The sequence below is a fragment of the Madurella fahalii genome (assembly GCF_045866475.1).
Source record: "Madurella fahalii IFM 68171 DNA, scaffold_1, whole genome shotgun sequence".
Lineage (NCBI taxonomy): Eukaryota > Fungi > Ascomycota > Sordariomycetes > Sordariales > Madurella > Madurella fahalii.
In genome coordinates, this window is record NW_027263971.1 from 6,225,218 (window position 1) to 6,242,881 (window position 17,664).

The following is a 17,664-nucleotide window of genomic DNA, read 5'->3' on the forward strand; positions in this document are numbered from 1 at the left end:
GCCGTGCAACGAGAATCTAGGTTTCTTAACAACAATTCGTAGTGCTAGTAGTATGCAATTCGGGGGGATGACGGCAACAGCACTTGTCAGATTGCATCGAGTTCCAATGCACACGCCGAGATTGTGGACTGTTCTTGCTAGATCAAGTGGCAGCTGGCTACCTACACACAGGATTGCAGAAACGAGCATCTCTTGCATGGTGCTGTGCAGTACTGCACATACAGCACACATATACAGCACCTTGAGGTACCCCGTCGCAGGCCGGTTCACTTGACAGGAGCTGCATCCGATCGCCGATGCCAACAGCAAAGGTCCAAATGCCCCCATTTCAGTCGTCAGAGCTTTGTCATCTCGACATCAGACAAGCGATCCCACCTTTCTTGTCAATCGGGCATAGCCTCGTCGGTTCTGTGGGAAGCCACCGGATAGCCCTGCACCCGATGCCCTCTGGGCATCTGAAAAGGCGAAACCGTCAACCATCACCAAAACATCATAGCGCTATGCTGTCTGTGCCCTACTGCTACGGCAGTGGGATGGGATGGTGCAAGTAAGAGAGCCCGGCATCGCATGCAGGAGGCTGCAGCTGTCAAGAAAGTAGCGTGCATCTCCTGGAGCAGTCATCCCAAGCTCTTGCCTGTCTCGCGGCGCACGAGCGGCCATCACTCGGTGTTTAAGTTCGACGCCGGTTTGCCAACCTGCTATCGTAATCTCATCCCGTCAATCATGCCTTGGGACTGGCTGGCCTTGCAGTGAGCCGCGCATGTGGCACAGGTGTGGCACGACGGGCCCATCTGCTTGTCCCCTCTTAGGCTCTTCTTCTTTCCGGCCGCCCCCAAAAGAGTCCAAAGCGTACCACGCGTGCCAGGCATGTTAGGCATGCTGGGCGCTCGAGACGCACTGCACCGGATTCCCAGCAGATCTTCTCTGCTGGCCCCTGCCGTGTGTCAGATACAGGGCCAGACAGGCTGCAGTCGATTCCGTCCCTACCCCAGTCAACAATAAGACTCGCTTCCGCCGACGATCAAGGACCCCTGAACCCCGTCGCCAATCTCGGCGCGCCCCGGACAAGCCACCAAAGCACCCGAGCTTCCCCTGGCGGCTCGCTCGAGGGAGGTCCAGCCGATCTGTCGAGATTAGCCTTTGTTTCCGAGAATCTCCATCGTGTTTCTCGAGAAACGTGACTGGAGCACGGAACTGTTGGCGCAAGAGCCATCTTCTGCGCCCTTTGGCAGCCTTTAACTCAGAGTCCGGCCGGGCCAAGCAGCCTACATCACCAGGATAGCTCTCTGTCAACATTGGCGTGTTTGATGGCGCTCTACCAAACGTGCCGTATGTGCAAGCCTACTAAACGACCGTAACAGCAGTATCCAAGTCACTGGGTGAAACAGATCACGGGCTGTCCAACCATCACCATCTCATATCCAACGATCTGCCTGCCTCCCGGGCAATTGATCAGACATAGCATCGCGGGGGTGTTGCCGTGTCGTTCAAAACGGTCGCTCTTTGGACAGATCTTTCTGTGGGGCACCCAACTTGCCGGAGCAGCAGAAAGCAAGATGCTGTGTCTTAGCCTAACACAAAGCGAAGTATCTGACACGCAGCGAGCTTGTATCGTGGGATGTTGCCGGGGATCTCGACTGCCTTCTCTGCTGTTCCAACCGCGGGTGGAAGCGAAGGAAACTGCCCTCCTTGTGGCATATCCGGAACGACCGCCATAGCGCGGCGAGCCGGCAGTGAGAAAGCATGCGAGATATGATCTCCAGCAGAAATGGATCGGAAATCAACGGCACGGCCGCACAGATCAGAAGATTTCTGGAAGAGCGACGGCGGTCAACCGGCAGCTGAGGTAAATCCTGAAAAACGACTCGTTTCGAGTGAGAGAATGCAAGGCGTCATGATGAACGGCATAAGATCAGCTCAACAATCCGGTCACAGCAAGAACCAAGCGCTCTACCCCTGGTGGCCTTATCCGTAGTGAAGCACAAAGGTTCGAAGCCGGTGCTCGTCTCAAGTTTGCCTGTCTGCATTCAGGGGTCCTCCGTCCCAAAAGGCCCAAGCGGCGTGACAAGCCGGGGTGCCACGGTACGTACCACGACGTAACCACACCCCTCCACACACCAAGCTTGGGTCCGGCAGCATATCCTGTTCCGGTAAAGTTCTCCGTGGTCCAGCGAGGCGGCAGCAGAAAAGTAAATCACTTTTCTAGGCTAGCGTGGGCAGGACCGCAGCAGCACACACGCACACACACACACACACACACACACACACACACACACACACGCACACACATACACTCACCCACACCCCCTCCCTCCCTCGAAACGCGACCACCAGAAACGCGCGCACCAGTTTGCCGCTCCTTCGGACAATTCTCGATGTTTTCCAGCTGTGCTTCGATTGATTGCCTGCCGTTGCGCATCAGAAACTGGACTGAGAGCAGCCGGCGCGCATAGAGGTGCATGGGGTTTGTTCGGTCTAATGGGCGCTGCCTTTGGCAGCATGAGCCTCAAACGTCTGGAATCGGTAGATCAATGGCAATCACGTTAGTCGGGACCCCGTCCTGTGCGACCCCTCGGCTGGCTGTGGGATGCAGAATTGATCGTGGGCCTGACATTGGGCTCAGGCATCATGGCAAGGTGTCCCCGACGCACCCGGAGTCAGAGCCACATATAATAGAAGCGTTATACGTTCAGACGCATGTACCTTGTACCGCAGTACACGGGGCATGTACCGAGTGACGATGGAGGGGCGACAGGGGGGGATCCTCTGATCAACACCCGGCCATGGGCCGTGATCCTGGCCTGGCACAGCACCCCAAGGCCGCCGGTCAGACCCACAACAATTTGCGACAACACCTGCTGGCCGCCTTGGTCCGGGGATCAACTTGTGGATTTGGGTGGATTTCCGCTGGATCGTCCACACATATCTCCAGGGATGTATCTGCTTCGGGAGATCTGATGGTACAAAACGCCCTGCCTCCCCAATCCCGAATGTCAATAAGCTTCTTTTCCGATGCATACTATCTAGTACTTAATCCAGCCCACCCCTCCTGCAGCCGGATTTACCGACTTGGAAGACGCTACACAGTCGATTCTTTCAACAACTTATCCAGCTGGCACTTCGATATACTTTGGTCAGAGACCCCACTCACGACGAAAACCTGCGGTACTGTCACTGCCGTCCGAGGAATAATCACGGGTCATCGCAAAGCAGCCTCCTCACTGCCCAGGCCAAAAGCCAGAGCACTTTGCCCATTGCCTCGCCCATCCACGGCCGGGCTTATTCTAGCGGACATGGCAACCACCATGGTCACAACACACTACGCACACGCTCCCCAACAGAGTCTCCACTATGGCTACGTCCCACCACCTTCACCGCCAATGGACGAGACCGCAAAGTGCTCCCTTCCGTCCATCTCGAACCTTCTTGGGCTGGCGGACCAAGGTTCTCCCACTTCAGAGACGTCACCTCAATCTCAGCAGCAACGTAAGGACCGGATGATGGTGCAAAGCGCTGGTCGATGCGATACTAACAACCCGTGTCTAGCACAAACATCCAAGCCCGAGACGCGGCCGAACTCTTCGCACTACGGCAACCCGACAGTGGTCAGGACAGCACTGCCTCCAAGCCCACCCATGTCCTCGGATGCGTCGTTCGAGGGATACAACTCACCGTCAACGAGGTCCGTAAGCCAGGTCTCGAACGGCTCTAATTACTATTTCGAGGCGACGCCACCGCTGGGTCCGATGGAGGCAGATGCTCGGCAGATGGCTCCTGCTGCTGCGGTCCCCCGAGTCTCGGTCCAGGCCTCGGCATATCAAACCCAGTTCGCCGGTCCGACTTATATCGGTCAACCCGCCATGACCTCCTACTACCCTCCGATGCAGGCCGCCGCGCCACAGCCGCAAATGTCTGGGCTCTACTACCAGCGACCCCTTCCCCAGGTAAGTCGCATGGAAGTGCCGCGGTTTCTCCCCCCAGGGAGCGAGTGACTAACCCGGACTTGATAGGCTTTCCCCCCGCCGCTACCTGTCTCGGTGACGCTTGCCCCGACAGGAGGCGCCAACCCCTGGCAGCATCATCATTACATTGCCCCTTCCTCGGCGGCATCGTTCCCCCAGAGCCAAGACCGCTACATCTGCCAGACGTGCAACAAAGCCTTCTCGCGGCCAAGCTCCCTGCGGATCCACAGCCACTCGCACACGGGCGAGAAGCCTTTTAAATGCCCCTTCCCTGGTTGCGGTAAGGCATTCAGCGTACGGAGCAACATGAAGCGCCACGAGCGCGGCTGCCACAACTTTGACAGCAGTAGCAGCAGCAGCAGCAGCGCCGGGAGCAGCGGCAGCAGGGCTTGAACCTACCAGAACAACGTTTTTTTAATTCAACCCGATCAACCCATCCATAGACTTAGCAGCAAATCCCGGACCCTGGCGGTACAGGATACGACGACCGACGACGACTACAACAATAAAATCGGTATTTTTAGTTTCTAATCCTTTCCTTCCGGGCGGTCATACATCGGGGGCGGGCTTTTCAAGGACGAACCACGACTAGCGCATGGAAAAAGGGGTGTTGTTTGGGACAAGTCCTCACATGGGCATGGTAGCAGATGGGGCCGGCGGAGAATCATTCACGGATCGGCCTTTCCCCATGGCGTAGCGGCTGCGGCGAATGGGGTTCTTGGATAATCGCGATCTGATTGGCATTTACATTGGCGTTTGCTTTCTAGTTATTTTCTTTTGTTACGAACATGATGTATCCGACGGGCTTCACCATTCTTGTTTTTCACATCTTGGGCAAGCTTGGAACAAGATGATGCGTATAGAATCGTGGGACAGCCCACTCGGGCGAGGACTTTGTACAATTTGAGAGACTCGAATGGATCAGGCCTGCCGGATGAGGCGAGGCGCAAAAGAATCACTATGCATACACCTGCTTTAAAACTGCTTATGTGAAGGGTACGGTTTTTGATAAGGCGTTTGGCACGCCAGGAAATCTTGCCGGTCGGGAAATACATCGTTCTAACAGTAATTTATATCCCATGGTACGGACACAGCATTCCGGACACAGCGTGCTGACATCCAACGGTTAGGTTTTACCTGAACTCACTCTCCGCCTCCTCTGCCTTCATTATCCACACGGTGAAAGACGCGGACTTCTTCCTAATCGCGCCCAGGTCTGCGTTTTTGGCTTTACCGTTTTCTCCCCCGCAGCCAATGGGGGCCGGGGCCTAGTGGGCCATAGATCGGGCGTTCCCGACTACCGGGACTTCCCCTACGGTGACTCGTAAAGTCAGCAAATTGTCATGACATGGTCGTCCTGGAACTCGGCTGTCCGAAATACACCTAATGCACGCCGAAATGTTCAAGCCGCATGATACACGAAAATAATCAGGACTAAATGAGAGAGGATTGTCGGCTTCGCACATCACTATCCAAAGCCAGACCGCCATTTCGAGGACCGGTCTTTTGACATAACCCGAAAGGCAGCGGAGCCCCGTTAGTTGTCGGCCGAAACGGACCTTACCCTACATAGCGAATACCCCAGGAAACAAGGATCATCGCAGATCCTTGGCAGCCGAGGAAGTGGATTCCGGTGTCCATAGGACGGAGCAAAGGAGGAAGGCAAGGGAGAAAAAAAAAGAAAAGAAAAACAAGGCAGCTAGAAAAAGACGGAAGTAAAAAGAATAAAAAAACAAACTAGAACCCGAGTCGTGTTACAGCGTCGAGGCAATGGGAGTGACGGGCTGTAATTGCGTGTCTTTGCAGAGTGTGAGCAGTCGCGTGTCCTGCCAATCTTGTCATAAATTGCCGTCGCAAAGCTTCTGCCGTGATGATCTTCAGCGTCTTTGCGTTTTCCAGCCCCCAAGAAATGTCTTCGGCAGACTAGAGCGAAGCAAGGCGACGGAAACGGTTGCACCGTGCACACGTTGTCCAACGGCGAGCGGGAGGTGACGACAGACAGATGATCTGCATCGGCCGCTGCCAAAAACCATCCCAATGTCCGTTGAGGTGGGTCGAGCCAATGCAAGCACCCCGACGCCTTCACTTGCGGGGCCCGGGGGGTTCAAATTGAACATCTGTTCCGTCAGTTCTTTGGGCTTTTGTTCTAGCGCGCTTCTGGCGTGCGTTAGCCTGTCCCACAGTGGCTCCTCTTGGCGCCTGTCCTTCCTTGCCCTGTTGGGCTTCTTGTCTTTTGGATATCCTCGGCGCTTGCTCCGTTTCTGCAGATGATCTTCAACACCTTCCCCACCGCCATCCCCTCATACTTTGTCAATCATGTCGATCAACTCTTGAGCGTTGCCTTCGCTGCCAAGCCGTGCATGCCGTCTATCTAAATTGGGAACATTCTGGCGAGCGGGCGATCTTCAGCGATCGACACCTGCGCGTGCGAGGGACACGCATACTCCCCTCTCGCTCAAATCAGCGTTGGGCGCGTGGCTGATGTCATGGAACCGGACCGCGCCGACAGAGTCCGGCACTGTAAGCATTGTGGGCAAATCGCGCGCTTGGCTGGTGTCAGAAAAGGCAAGTCCCTCGCGCATGGAGTCGAGAGTGGGCGTCATTGAGCCCGGCACATCCCACATTTCGGTTCTGGGATAATCGCTGTGAGAGAGCATCACCGATCAGTTCGAGGCTTCGCCAAGAAATCGGGATTTGCAAACTCGCAAACAACTACTGACTTAGTTCACGCCACATTCCAATAATTTAGTAACACCACCAACAGCCCATCGTGGGCAATCACTCTGCAAACAACGGAGTACACATGAGTAGGTTGCGTCAGCCACCGTAATCTTTGGCATCAAGGCCGAAAGACGAACATCTGCTCGGTGCGCAAAGGTTTATTGTTTCCATCAATCGGCAGACTCGGATTGTCTAAGCAGACAAGAAACGGCACCCTCAGTTTCGACAACCCGCGAAGTTCAGATGACACAGGGCGAGCACATGTTAACATTGCAAACACGCGTCCGGAGCCTCCGTACCCTAAAATTATGCAAGGATCTGCGAGGGATGCTTTTACTGCACTACACTACACACCCCCGGGCTGTCGTTTTGTTTATCAGAGAGGAGCTCGAGTCAACCAGAGCCTAAGGGCCAGGCTCACCTTCTCACGCTGCTTATCCTCACCGACTCCTCATGACTTGTCAACCATGGGAATGGAAAATCACAGTGGAGCCCGGAGTACCGAGACTGAGCGAGGTTAACTCTGTTTGAGATTTAGACGCGCCACGCTCCTTGCTTTGATTATTCTGCAGACCTTTCTCTGGGACAGTTGAAGAGTCAAGCCACGCCCCCGCAGCCTTGCCCGACTCAAGCCAGCTGGAGAGACCCTCGAGCTTCCCCGGAAGAAGATCGTCGCGATCAGCCGCCTCTTTGGGAACCGTGGCATGGCTGAAACGATGGCGTTTCTGCGTGGCGCCGCACCCGTGAGGATCATGGCGCTAAACGCTAGTTACCACTACCCATGTTGCCGGGTCCTGGCTACACCGAATTCATCCATCGCCGACTTGCGAGTCAGCTCAACCAGCGGCCGGACCCGATCCTAGCGCAACCAAACTCAATCTCGTCTATGCATGTCTCAGACTTGCACATGCGCTCCGCGAATGGGAATCGCCAAGGTACGAGCTACCAGAGGCATGGGATGAGACAAAAGGACAATTGACGACGCCTCTTCTACGAGACCATCGACAATCACACCCGCAATCCGTTCCCTTGGGAATGGTGTGAAGAAAAGGGCCGTATACGAAATGATGGGAAATCTGCCGGCTTCGGAAGCCATTCCCTAGCGTCCGAGGGGAGTCCACCGGCAAACAACCCATATCGCCGATTAGTATGGATCCTCGGATCCGACTTTTATCCGCCGCCTTGCACACGAGGCCGCTCTCGAATATCAACGGCCTTGATGTCCCCTGCAGACATCACATAACGTAAGGTTAGGAATTGGCGAGGGGGCTGGGGCTGGGCCGGAGATGCGGCGGGTTTGGTGTTTCAGGCGTGTCCCTTTCGACACTCGGCTCTGCCAGCAGCCGGCGGAAGGGGGGAGTAAACAACAGGGGTCGATGACAGTGCCCAGCCGTCATCCCATGCCAAAACTTGAACCGTGGTAAGGTGAAAGGTGTGGAAAGCCTTCACTCTCTCATGCTCAACATCTGACACATTTAGCCACCAGCCAAGAAAGCCTATCCGCTCACATTTTCATCTGTTTTTCACACGCATAATGCAAAAGTAAGACACGCACTGTGTCCGATTCGGTTAGCCGGGCGGTGGTTAACATGCTTGACTCCAACAAAAGGGCCGGAGTCAAGTGCATGCAGCTTGGCCAGGCAAGCGGCGATCATACCGAGCAAGCTATTTGTAAGGCTGGTCCGTTCTCGCTTTGCTTTTTTTTTTTTTTTTCCCTGTCACATCAAAGCATCCAAATGCGATACGATGTCCATTCATTGACCGGTGGCCGTAATATCGGATAGACCGAAGAGTTTCCATGTAAGGGCGTCGTAATCGGAAAGTTGGTGTAAAGCATGACGCCAAGTTGCAACCCTGGCAGAAGCTAAATCCCGGCGAGTCAGTGTTCACCGAGATCTTTGCCGCCCGCTTTCCTGCCTTGCAAATCTCTCCGTTCCTCGGGCATGACCCGGATCTGCTTCGGAAAGGGTGAGGACAGACGGGGTCAGGCGAGCGGGCCGCGAGTATTCGAAATACGCCATCAAGAATCATGGGTAGATCCTGATGATCAGTCTGATCAGTACCCGACCAGTAGATGTAAATCGGCCGGAGGTGAGAGCGGGCAAGCGGGTGTCTTCGGCACTGCCTAGGATAAGCAAGCAAGTTACGTACGAAGAGTCAAAATAGACCACCCAAGTCTCATTGGTCAGCTGAGTATTTTGTTTGTTCTCAAAGGGCGGGCGGTTGGCGCCGCCTTCTTCTCCTTCCCCTCCTTCTTCAAGGAGCAGTGAGAAGTTTGCAGTGCCTCAAATGAAGTCACAGCATGGAAGTATGACCTTCCCCTCTCGGTTATGACCAGTGTCGAGAACAAGGGACACATACAAAGGCCCACTTCACTTATTACTCTGAGCTTGAGTGACTATCCTAGGTGATGCTATTGGCACACAGAGCCTTAGGTAGCTGTCCAAGTACCGCCACATCTTTGTCGTGTTCGACTCGCCCCTTTTTTGGTTCCTACGGTTCCCTGTCAAAGTGGGATCTCCGCCCGGTCTTAGCCCGGCGTTGCTGACCCCTCTGGGTTCTAGATTGTAGAAGGAGCCGATCGTCGGCCACACACGACCGCTTACTGCTGTCAAAACATATCTTCTATCCGGAATACCCAAAGTCGGCTGTAAGTCATGTTGCCGTGATGACATTGACATCACCATGCCATCTACAGCTGGTACGGGCCACAGAGGCCAGGGAGGTCAACGGCGATAACGCTATTGATAGAGGCCCGCCTTTCCCCAAACTAGTGCATGCCACAGATAGTGTCCGACCCTTTGCGAAGGGTATTTTCTTGCCTTTCCCTGCCTTTCCCTCGCTAGGGGCAACCACCACATCCTGTTACCACATGCCCGCTTGAGCAACCTGAGGCGCAAGATTCCCGTGGCCATACTCAATAGCCCGACTGGTCATTCCAATAAAGCGTCTCGTGATAGACCCTGAAAGAAAGAAAGAAGAAAGAAAGAAACCTCATATTAGTCCAAGGTGTAGAGGAGACATGACAGAGGAGGAAGACTCACTCGGGCCCGGTGGCATAAAGGTCCCAGTCGAACTTCAGCCGAATAAACTGCTGCAGGTGGCTAGCGACTTTGATGGCGCCTACGTCTGTGGGGTGCCACTGAGGCGCGATATCGTTGTGTTGCATGATGCCGGTGGTGTTGAAGTAATGGACAAAGGGCCTTGACTCCTTGCCAGTCCTGGAGGTCTTCTTCGTGACGCCGTCGTAGATGGTTGGGTTGCGGAGGTAAGCGTCTGAATTGAACCTGGACGCGATGTCAGTTCCCATGCATCAGACTCTCTGGGGGTAAGAAAGGGCTAAGGGAGGCTTCCGTCGTGATATACGCCTGGGCTGGCCTAATAGGAACATGGGAAAAGACTTACCACTTGACCATCTGATAGATCTCATCGACCCAGCCCTGGGGAGCATTTGGCAAGTATGTGTTGCCCGACTGGTAGAAGCCCAGCCAGAGGAACTTTGGCAGAACAAGATCGAATTAGGTCTCGTGACTGGCATCTCGTCTCGTAAGGCAAGCTTACCATGACTATGACCTGCGCCTTTGGCCACTTGCCATGAACACCTTGGATGATCTTGGTCAGGGCATCAATGTAGGCTTCAGTGGACACGTTGTTAGCTTCGTTGTGGTCATTCGTCCCGATGTTGATGATGACCAGGTCGGCAGCTGGGTGTTTCCTGAAGTCCCAAGGCTCCGGATTATCTGCAAACGGTCAGTTGGCGGTGAAACATTGTAAAATTAGACAAGTCAGTCATCGGTGCCAACTCACCGCCGTGTATCACCGAAGCACGGTAGCTCGTGTCAGATGTGTAGAACCATTGATGGACCTGGCCGCGAGGATTCCCCCAACAATCCTGATCTGCTGCACAGATACCGGGATACGCAGTCACGGAGTATTCAGTGTTTCCCAGTCCAGCACCGAGGCCGCTTCCGGTTTTTTGTCAGTGCCGTGTTTGGATGCACAATCGGAGGGATGGAGTTGAAAGTAAACGTACTACGCCCAGCTTGACAAACCCTCATACGAGGTGTACATGCCCGAGGCGAGACTGTCCCCAATGACCTCGATTCGGCGGTTAAAATCGGGCAGCTTGATCAGCCTTTCCCCAGCAGCTACATGGACGGCGTCAATCTGCACTCCGTAGGCCCAGTTTGTCACGCGCATCTCGAACGTCCACGGGTCGATTGGCCCTGTCAAGCTCGCGCCAGGGGTGTCCGGACTCACGAGGAGATGCGTCGCGCCGGCGGTAATGTTGGTGAACATCCAGTCGAGCCCTCCAATACGGTACCCGACGAGAACGCCATCGCTAGTTAGGTTACCAAACGTGATGGCGACCGTCTGTCCGGTATATCCAAACTTGATGCCGGGGACACTGGAGAACTATTAGGCATACGACATGTTGTTGAAGCACACGATCGACTTACGACCACCAAGAAACGTATTTGGAATCCCACCGCCCCTTGTATGAGATCTCGGAGGCGTTTGGCTGGTACGTCGTGAAAGAGTAGTCCGACGCGTCAATCCGAGTGTTTGGGAAGTTGGTAACCCTCACTTGGCCATTCTGGAGGATGGTACCAGAGACCTGGGAGAGAAATGTGAGGCTCAAGATGGCCAGACTCGACAGCGACGGCATCACTGGGGCAGCTTATAGGAGTAGCTGATGTGTACAAGAAACCACGGCCGCTTGGTCTGCATGCCCCAGGAGGATATTTAACTTGTACCGACCTGTCCATTTTAACGTGAGGGCGGTAATCTACGATTGATGGAACTACTCGTTCCCAGTGCATGGTGGAGATGAAAATCGGAACTGCGGCATGCTGAAGCGGTTCTCGTCCCGTGGCTGATTAATTGTTCGGATTCTCTCTGTGTAGAGTAGCACACTCGGTGCTGGCTGGTAACCCGGAACGGACTGCAGGCTGCTCGGGTACCTGCGTTAAAAGATGGGAGCGGGGGCTTGATACTGATCGAATGTAAGATCCGAGAGGTTCAGGAGCGTAACTTTGCCGGTTCCCGCCGGGTGGATGCCGGGCTTTTGCCTTCGTCCTCGGAAGGGACAGCTCCGTACTCCCCCTCTTGACACATCACGCGTCTAACGTGCAGTCTGCAGACTTTGACGGGATGTCGTCCCCCTCGAACCGCTCGACTAGCTTCCGACTGAGGGATCCGGGAGGTTGCGTTGGAGTATTCGTCAGTTCTCGCCCAGCTGACCACGAAAGGAAGGCATAACCAGTGTTGCTCAGCGCTGCCAAAAGCCAGCCAAGGACTGCGTCATGTAGTTAGGTGTAGGAAGACCGTACGTATCATGTACTTCGAGACGACTCTGGTGACGTTGTATGACGATCAATGAGGCTGAAAACTAACGACCAGGGTGGGAGGGGATCGGCAAGTAGCCGATCAAGATGAGAACACCAAGCGCTAGCGGCCGTCCCAATCCTTTATGGCTGGCAGCCTGGAGCTGCTGGACACGTCACAGTGCTAGAATGGTCTCTCGTGCGGTGCTGAGCATTTTGAGATCTGTTTTGCGTGTTTCTCAGCGCCGGGACATCAGGCCAGCTTGAGCGGCCTGGTGGTCGCAGCCCGGCGGGCCATGAGCATGCATAAAGATCGATGGCGCATTCGTCTGCATCTATTCGCCGCCGTTTACATGCGGTGTCGCCTCTGGCATGTGGACCGGTGGAAAGATATCACTCTGCCGTAGCCACACCGATCTCAGGCCTCATCTTTTCCTTGTTCTATCTCTCTCTTGCTTTCAACCCTTCTTTCCGTTTCCCGTCCTCACTGTTCTTCTCCAAGACCGGGGTTTGTAATCTGCACATTTGAGCCGAGTATGGCCGGCAGTTGAATGAGATGCTTCCTCTCTCTCTCTCTCTCTCTCTCTCTCTTTCTCTCTTTCGGGTGTGTCCTTGATACAGGGAGGTTTCTGTATCACGCCCTGTGCAACAGCGATCCCTGCCAACACCCGAGCCTTCCCACTTATAAATATTGTGTGGGGCCAGACGCCAAGGACTCATGGCTGCCCAGCAGGGGATGCGATTTCCCTTCGCTGACCGCGTGAACCAGTCAGGCTGATCGCCGAAAGAGAAATCCTCCGTTTGACTTTCTGTATCTCTTTGGCAACGGCCTCCCCCACATCTCAATCTCAATCTCAATCTCAATTTCAACCTCGTCGCCCGCCATTTATCTCTAGACATTCGAACCAAAACCGGCTGCCCGATCTTGAAATAGTCAGAACCGGGCAGCAGTGGAACACCACCCTTGGAAACGACAGTGCCATTGCAACTCCCTATCCACCACGGTCTACGACCCCACGGTTCGCTTTATCGAGTCCCATGGCATCTCGTGGCTCTACCTAGGCTGTTTATTCGCTCGAATTGAGACAGCCTGGATTTTCTGGATCGGTGTGGGCTCGACACCTGCTATCACCTGATTTGTCCTAGCTGCGCTCTCCCAATTAACCCAACCTAGGACCAACTTTCCCCAAGCTCCGATACAGCAATCTGCCGAGCGCTGCCTCGAGTGTCTCCGAGGCACAGCCGGCACGGCCAAAAAACGAAGAGACAGCAGCCTGAGACTCACAACCCGACACAGGCAATCCCATTGCGACAATTTTTTGCGGGGGCGGTGGTGTGTGGGCACGGCGCAACACATGAACTTGGGCCACCGTCGTGGTGGGCGGCTCCTGTGGTGTGCATCGCCAGAGAAAGGAAGGTGGTTTAGCCTTCTTACCCATCTTTTCGGCCGCTTTCCCGCATCGCACCGTCGTTCCGGCCCTACCGTCTCCTCCTATCCCCGACGGCTGCTGAACCGGCTCTCTACATACCTTGCGCAATACCATCCCAATCGCTTCGACCAAGCTGTTATGGCATCGACGCAGTGACCGACACTGCCAGCGAAACGAGCGAAACGATGACGCCGTGCGTGCCGAAGCCGTCGCCGCCGCTTGAGCTATCGGTGCTACGAAAAACAAAGTCCTCGGACGATAACCTCGGTCGTCAAGGAGCGCCGCCGCCGCCTACCTCGCAATCGCGATTTACCAGAGGCGCGACACGGCAATCCCTTCTACGGCTCGGGAGACAATAGGGTTGAGACGCCCACGGGTACCCGCCCCAGCGGTGCGCCGTCCGTAGAGGAGGAGTAGGGTTGTTGTTTGGGTCTCGCCGATATTTCTCCTCCCCTCCCCCCAACCTTCGAGACTTCTATTCCGACTCCGCGGTGGCCCGCCCACGCCCGCCTCCTGCCCCTCCTAGGTCGATCGGCGACGCAGCCGGTAGGTCCCGTACCGGCATTAGCATTGCCAGGCTGGCGCAGTAGCCCAAACACCCGGCTGTAATCGGAGTCGCCCTCATTCCGGCGACTGTCCGCCATGTCGTCATCGCAGCAGCCGGCCTCGAACGCGGTGCCAGATACGCAGCTGGGATTAACAGAAGATGAGATCCAGCTACTGCGACATGGCCAGCAGCAGGTGGCGGCGGCGGGCGGGTCCACGTCGTCTCGCGCAGCCAGCCGTGCGTCCTCTCAGGGGCTGCTGATGATGGATAGCTCGTCGCTGACTGCCCTCGGACGCCACTTCGACCGGGTCATGCAGCACATCCAGGAGCGGCTCGAGTATCTGATGGAACAGTCGCAAGTCGTGACTTTGTCCGTCTATGACCGTGCCGGAAACCTCATCGACAACGCCGACGCCGAGATTCAGCGCTATCACGACATCATGGCGCAGATTGACGAGCTCGAGCTGGACTTTGATCGCATCCGGCACATTCGCGACATTGTCCGTGACTTTCGCCGTCGGGCCGAGGAATTGGAGCGTGAGCTGGAGCGGTCCAGCAGCAGTTCAAGGAGGCATGGCCACGGGCACTCGTCCCATCGCAGCCACGGACACTCAAGTTCGGGGAGGCGTCGGGCTTGATGGGGCGCGCCAAGTCCGTCCCGGCTTAGCCCCCCGCCGTATGGGAACCGAAAGATGAGGTGGCACCACGACGACACACTTGCATCAGTTATGGAAATACCGGCAGCGCCTCCGCGGCGAAGACTGTCGCACAAGTGGCTTGGCATTTGCGCCATGCAAAACGACGGAAACGAAAAAGGGGCCTTGGATACGCATCGGTAGAATATGCCGGTCACACGACCGATACTGGTATACAAAGGGCGGCGGGGCGTTTTACCAGGAGAGCTTCCGAAGTGCGCTCGGCATGCTTCAGGCGGGAAACAACAGAACCGCTGGACGACTTTATCTGATACCGCATCCGGGCAACAGGAGAGGCCAAGACGATGCAACGATTCGCACGGATATGTAATGACGTTTGGCGGAGCGTGCTTGCTAGCTGGCGGGATCTCGTCGCTACCCTGGCTGGCATGAAACAATTCGATCTCAACAAGACTGGGATGGGCCTCACGGCTGGGCAAGATGGGAAATTGGCCTCGCGGCTCTAGTTTACGTTTAATACTCTTCTATTCTTCTGTTAGCCAGGCGTCGTACCTGTCTATTTTCACTGTATTGTCGCCTTTGCCGCCGACCGGAGACAACGCTACCCCCGTTCCCCCTTTTTGTTCTTTTTTATTTGCTTTCCCACAAAATCAAGTTTACGACGCACGCTCACGCTGCAATGAGGACACGGTCATGAGTTTTATTCCAATTCATCTTATTCTTAGGCATCGGCTTCCGATTCTCTAACTCTTCCCCTTCTACCGCCTCTCATCAGTTTCCCCTTCAAACGTGCTTTTACCCCCGCCTCCATCTTTCATATTATCCCTCGCACCGAACTGTCGTCTGTTTTGACTAGGCCATGCGAGTGGGAAGTCTTGGGAAAGCCAGTGATGCGAAACCTATTTCAACGTACTTTATTTTATTTTATTTTATTTCTATTCTTTATTTATTTCTTTTTTCTTTTCTTTTTTTTTTTTTTTTTTATTTTTATTATTTCACAAAAGAACTACGATGCGTTTTCATACTTGTGCATGACAGAAATTTTAGTATTAGACATGAATGTATTATAGATGAATGTATATGACTGGCACGAACTATCCTGAGCTGAGGTCATAAACCACCAGTCGCATTGCCAATTCGCACATGTTCCACTCTGATTGCCGTATTCGTTGCTTCATTTCCTAAGATAAAACAACCCATCCCAACCGCCAACAGCGTCGCTTCGCACTCATCCAAACTTACTAATCCCGTCCTTCTGGCGTCCCAACGCAGTGCCTAAGCACCGTCAAGATCCATTTCCTCCGGGCCCGTGCCTTCTCCATAAACAACCACTCCGTTCCGCTCCTTCATCTTCCTCCTGAACCGCACCGCCGCGCCGTCCCGGATGCGCTGCTCCGCGTCCAGCTTCTCCTTGGCCTGCGCCGCCAGTTCCTTCATGTCGTGCTTGACGGTCTTGGTCAGGATGGCGCTCCACCCGTTGTGCGGCTTGCACTTCTTCTTGGCGCACATGCCCGCCGTGAGGGGGTCGTCCCCGCCTTCCTCGGCGCCGGCAGTGCCATTGATCATCGGATTATCCCGAGATGATGGCGACGATGGTAGTGGCGGCGGAGGCCCGGGCGGGTCGAGCCGGCCGGCTTTGAAGATGGCTTCGCCGCGCGGGGACTGGATGAAGAGCGCGAACTGGTGGGTCGTGCCGACCGTGTCGAGGCGGAAGTCGTAGCCGCAGAGGTCCTTGGCTGTGCCGCGCCCCGCGGCGATGGCGGCCTCGCGCCGCTTGAGGGCCATGTCGATGAGCTGGAGCATCTTTTTGCAGAGGACGATTTCCTCGCCCAGCTGGTAGCGGTGGGTGGCGGATTGGGAGAGGAGGTGGCGTTCCTCCGGGGTGAGGGCGGATTGGTGCGAGGTGGGCAGGTCCCAGAAGTTTGGGGGCGTCGAGAAGGGGGTTTGGCCTAGTTTCCAAGGGGGGGCCTCTGGTGACTGGGAAGCAGAAGGAGAAGCGTCCAACAGGCCCATGAACTCCTCTTGGGTGAGATTGTCGGCGCTGCTGCCGGCGGAGGGGTCCTTAGACCGGGGCAATGTCGCGATGAGCTGCTCCCACCAGGCTTGGCAGTGCTCCGAGGAGCAGAAGATGCTGGGCCGAGCGGCGTCGTAGATGCGCGCTGGGTTGCTGCAGCCCGCGAGGGAGCACATCTTCTTGTAGCGTGTCGCGTACCGTCCGCCGTCGGTGCAGTTCGGGCAAATGTACTTTTGCACCAGGTTCTCGCCCGTGTGCTTGTCCATGCCGATGCACTCGCCGTGGAACCAGTCCTCGCACCGGTCGCACGCGATCATGAATCGGTGGTCGTCTGGCCCTCGGCAAAGACAGTAGGGACCGTTATCGGACTCGCTGGAGTCGCCGTCTCCGTTGCCGTCTGCCGCACCGGCATCACTGCCGGTGGTCTGTTTCGAGGAGGCATTCGCCTTGGACCTCTTGCTTCCGCCACCCTTGGCCTTCTTCGCTGCCCCGGTAGCACCCTGGCCGGGACGAGCGCGCTTCGGAGGGGGCTTGATGACGGATGCTGTGCCCTTCTTTTTCTTGGCGGCGGTCTTGGTGGTATTCCCCATGGCGTTGCCGTCGTCGCCTGTTGACTGGCTGATGACAGGGTCGCTGCTCGGCGGGGGTGCTGGTTGGCTTATTTCTGGGAGCGGTAATTCAGAGTTTGGACCGTCCTCAGCCGAGGGTGTGTTGCGGATGCCTCCCTCCATGGCTGTTGGAGTTTCTTTTTCGACAATTTCGGCCTCTTGCTGCGGTTGGCTGCCGCCTGTTGCGGCTGCCAGGTCGGGCGCGAAAAAGGACGTTGAAAAGGCCATCATCCATGTGAAACTGAGGCCGGCAACAATACTACTGCAGGTGTCCTAGAGCACATGGCAGGTTCAGGCCGCTAGCGCGGTCAGTAGAGGTGCACACGCAGTCCTTGTTCTGGCGTTCCGTCGCGTTGGATTCATGAGAGACGGCGCAAGACGTGAATGAGTGAAGTTACA

General features: G+C 55.6%; 4 protein-coding genes across 4 annotated transcripts; 2 read left to right on the plus strand and 2 right to left on the minus strand.

Annotated features, from left to right (window-relative positions):
- Nucleotides 1–3,293: 3,293 nt before the first annotated feature.
- MFIFM68171_01901 (C2H2 finger domain transcription factor mtfA) lies at nt 3,294–4,355 on the plus strand (the record flags this gene model as incomplete). The annotated part of the gene is made up of 3 exons (XM_071057323.1): nt 3,294–3,486; nt 3,547–3,944; nt 4,011–4,355. 3 exons carry the CDS (start codon nt 3,294–3,296, stop codon nt 4,353–4,355), a joined length of 936 nt encoding a protein of 311 aa, XP_070913424.1.
- A 5,245-nt stretch (nt 4,356–9,600) lies between these two features.
- MFIFM68171_01902 (GDSL-like Lipase/Acylhydrolase-like protein) lies at nt 9,601–11,352 on the minus strand (the record flags this gene model as incomplete). The annotated part of the gene is made up of 7 exons (XM_071057324.1): nt 9,601–9,646; nt 9,728–9,970; nt 10,089–10,180; nt 10,245–10,423; nt 10,491–10,648; nt 10,717–11,091; nt 11,144–11,352. The coding sequence occupies 7 exons, from the start codon at nt 11,350–11,352 to the stop codon at nt 9,601–9,603; spliced, it is 1,302 nt and encodes a 433-aa protein (XP_070913425.1).
- A 2,730-nt stretch (nt 11,353–14,082) lies between these two features.
- Nucleotides 14,083–14,625, plus strand: MFIFM68171_01903 (Biogenesis of lysosome-related organelles complex 1 subunit CNL1; the record flags this gene model as incomplete). The annotated part of the gene is made up of 1 exon (XM_071057325.1): nt 14,083–14,625. One exon carries the CDS (start codon nt 14,083–14,085, stop codon nt 14,623–14,625), a length of 543 nt encoding a protein of 180 aa, XP_070913426.1.
- A 1,293-nt stretch (nt 14,626–15,918) lies between these two features.
- On the minus strand, nt 15,919–17,493 carry MFIFM68171_01904 (Set1 complex component spp1; the record flags this gene model as incomplete). Its single annotated transcript, XM_071057326.1, has 1 exon — nt 15,919–17,493. The coding sequence occupies one exon, from the start codon at nt 17,491–17,493 to the stop codon at nt 15,919–15,921; it is 1,575 nt and encodes a 524-aa protein (XP_070913427.1).
- Between the last annotated feature and the right edge of the window lie 171 nt (nt 17,494–17,664).